At 39.2% G+C, this 1,704-nt stretch overlaps 1 protein-coding gene across 1 annotated transcript; it reads right to left on the reverse strand.

Moving 5' to 3' along the window:
* Window positions 1-852: 852 nt before the first annotated feature.
* Window positions 853-1,448, reverse strand: LOC124788401. The gene is made up of 2 exons (XM_047255666.1): window positions 1,374-1,448; window positions 853-1,248 (listed from the first exon to the last, which is right to left on the reverse strand). Exons 1-2 carry the CDS (start codon window positions 1,446-1,448, stop codon window positions 853-855), a joined length of 471 nt encoding a protein of 156 aa, XP_047111622.1.
* Between the last annotated feature and the right edge of the window lie 256 nt (window positions 1,449-1,704).

A 1,704-nucleotide genomic window follows, 5' to 3' on the forward strand; every position in this document is an offset into this window, starting at 1 on the left:
CTATGCCCTACATCTTTGCTGACTGGTGTGTTAGCAAACAGCTTATACTAGACAGGTTAAGCTTCAGGTAGGTTATCAGTTTCTGTCACATTAGATATCGTACCAGTGTCAGATGCCATTTATGTCTTCAACGAACAGTTACTTCAACAATATGTTAGCAATGCAATGGTTTCTCGCAATCTGTATCGCGTTTGTGCTTTGGAACGTGTAAAAATACTTGGATGGCTCGTTTGGGCTCCAGTAATATACTACAGTGAAACCCCTATATAACTTTTTCAAGGGACCACAAATTCTGAACACTGTATGGGGGAAAACACTATAAAGAGGAAGGCTTCCAAATAATAATTATAGGGCATTACTGAAGATCGGGATGCCACTAATCAGCTTTGACAAATGGTGCCATAGATGACATTTTAAATTTTCACAACACTCTAATACGACATTCATTGCAAACGATCAATATATCAAATGACTAGTTTTTTTTTTAATTAAGACATGGGGCCCGGTAGGTGGATGGGTGGAAGTAAATGGATCAGTTTGTACTGTAAAAAGTTATAACAGATTCTTAAGATATGACATCATTGTCCAAAGCTGACAGGTGGTGTCCCATTCTTCAGTTGACACAATTATAGAATATGAGCCAAATTTTGTTTTGATATACTGAACATATTACATAAAAACACAGTAAATGGTACAGATTAAAAAAGATCTAGTTACAAAAATGACTTTAATAATTAAATTATGGAACGGAACTTAAATTTGCACAAAACTCTAGGAACATATGCAATCTGAAAATCACATGCCTATGATTTTTTAAAATATTCAAGCAAGCATGTTTGTTTTCTGTTTCTCCTAGGCTCTATCCGCAATCATTTCTTGTTCCAAATGAGCAAGTTGAACTACTGTTCTGTCCTCAAGTCTATGGGCCATCATATATCTCCTGAATGTTTCAAACGCTTCAGCTACTTTAGTATATGAGGGCACAGGGTCATCTTCCTTGTCACTGTCACTTTCACTACCACTATTATTCTCCAAGCTTCTCTCTGCAGTCAACTGCCCAATACTTTGTACTCCTGTGGTTTCCACGTTGTAACCCACAGCCACAAAGTCCTCAATAGTGACAGAATCACTGCCCATTAATTCCACAGGAGCTGCCATCTCATTCTCACAGAATCCTGCTTTTATGAGACAGTTTTTAGTAGTTTCAGCACTGACTTCCCTCCACGAGTACATAATTAAATTCATTGCCTGTAAAATATTCAGCTTCAGTTGTGAGCTATGCTGGCTTCCCAGTTTTCTTTGGTCCATCAAATAATAGTGTTGAGTGTTGAGGGGGCCAGTTCAAATTTCTTCGCTAGCTCCATGCGACTCACACCAGGAGATGCCTCCACCTTTTTAATAACAGAAACCTTCTCTTCCAGAGAAATGTTCTTCCGCTTTTCACTCATGTCCGCTGATGAAAGCTTAAAAAAATGTTATATCGAAGACACACTCTCACTACACACGAACTGTTTGCTGCTCAGCTCACACAACACGCTACGAATACAAAGCATTAGCTAAAATGGTGCCAAAAAGATCACAAGCAGAATGTGCGTCACATGTCACATGACCGGGTTCTGCCACTCACATATGAAACATGCTGAGTACGGGCTTTCCGAGCCGGTGTAAACTGTGAATCCACAGAACGGAAAATGGTGCGTTTAC

This window comes from Schistocerca piceifrons, chromosome 3 (assembly GCF_021461385.2).
Source record: "Schistocerca piceifrons isolate TAMUIC-IGC-003096 chromosome 3, iqSchPice1.1, whole genome shotgun sequence".
Lineage (NCBI taxonomy): Eukaryota > Metazoa > Arthropoda > Insecta > Orthoptera > Acrididae > Schistocerca > Schistocerca piceifrons.

Bases quoted from the DNA above. Each gene is read 5' to 3' on its own strand.
- LOC124788401 (XM_047255666.1), bottom strand. From the start codon at position 1,448: ATGAGTGAAAAGCGGAAGAACATTTCTCTGGAAGAGAAGGTTTCTGTT. The intron at 1,249-1,373 runs GTGAGTCGCATG...AATATTTTACAG, and splicing joins AGGTGGAGGCATCTCCTGGT to GCAATGAATTTAATTATGTA.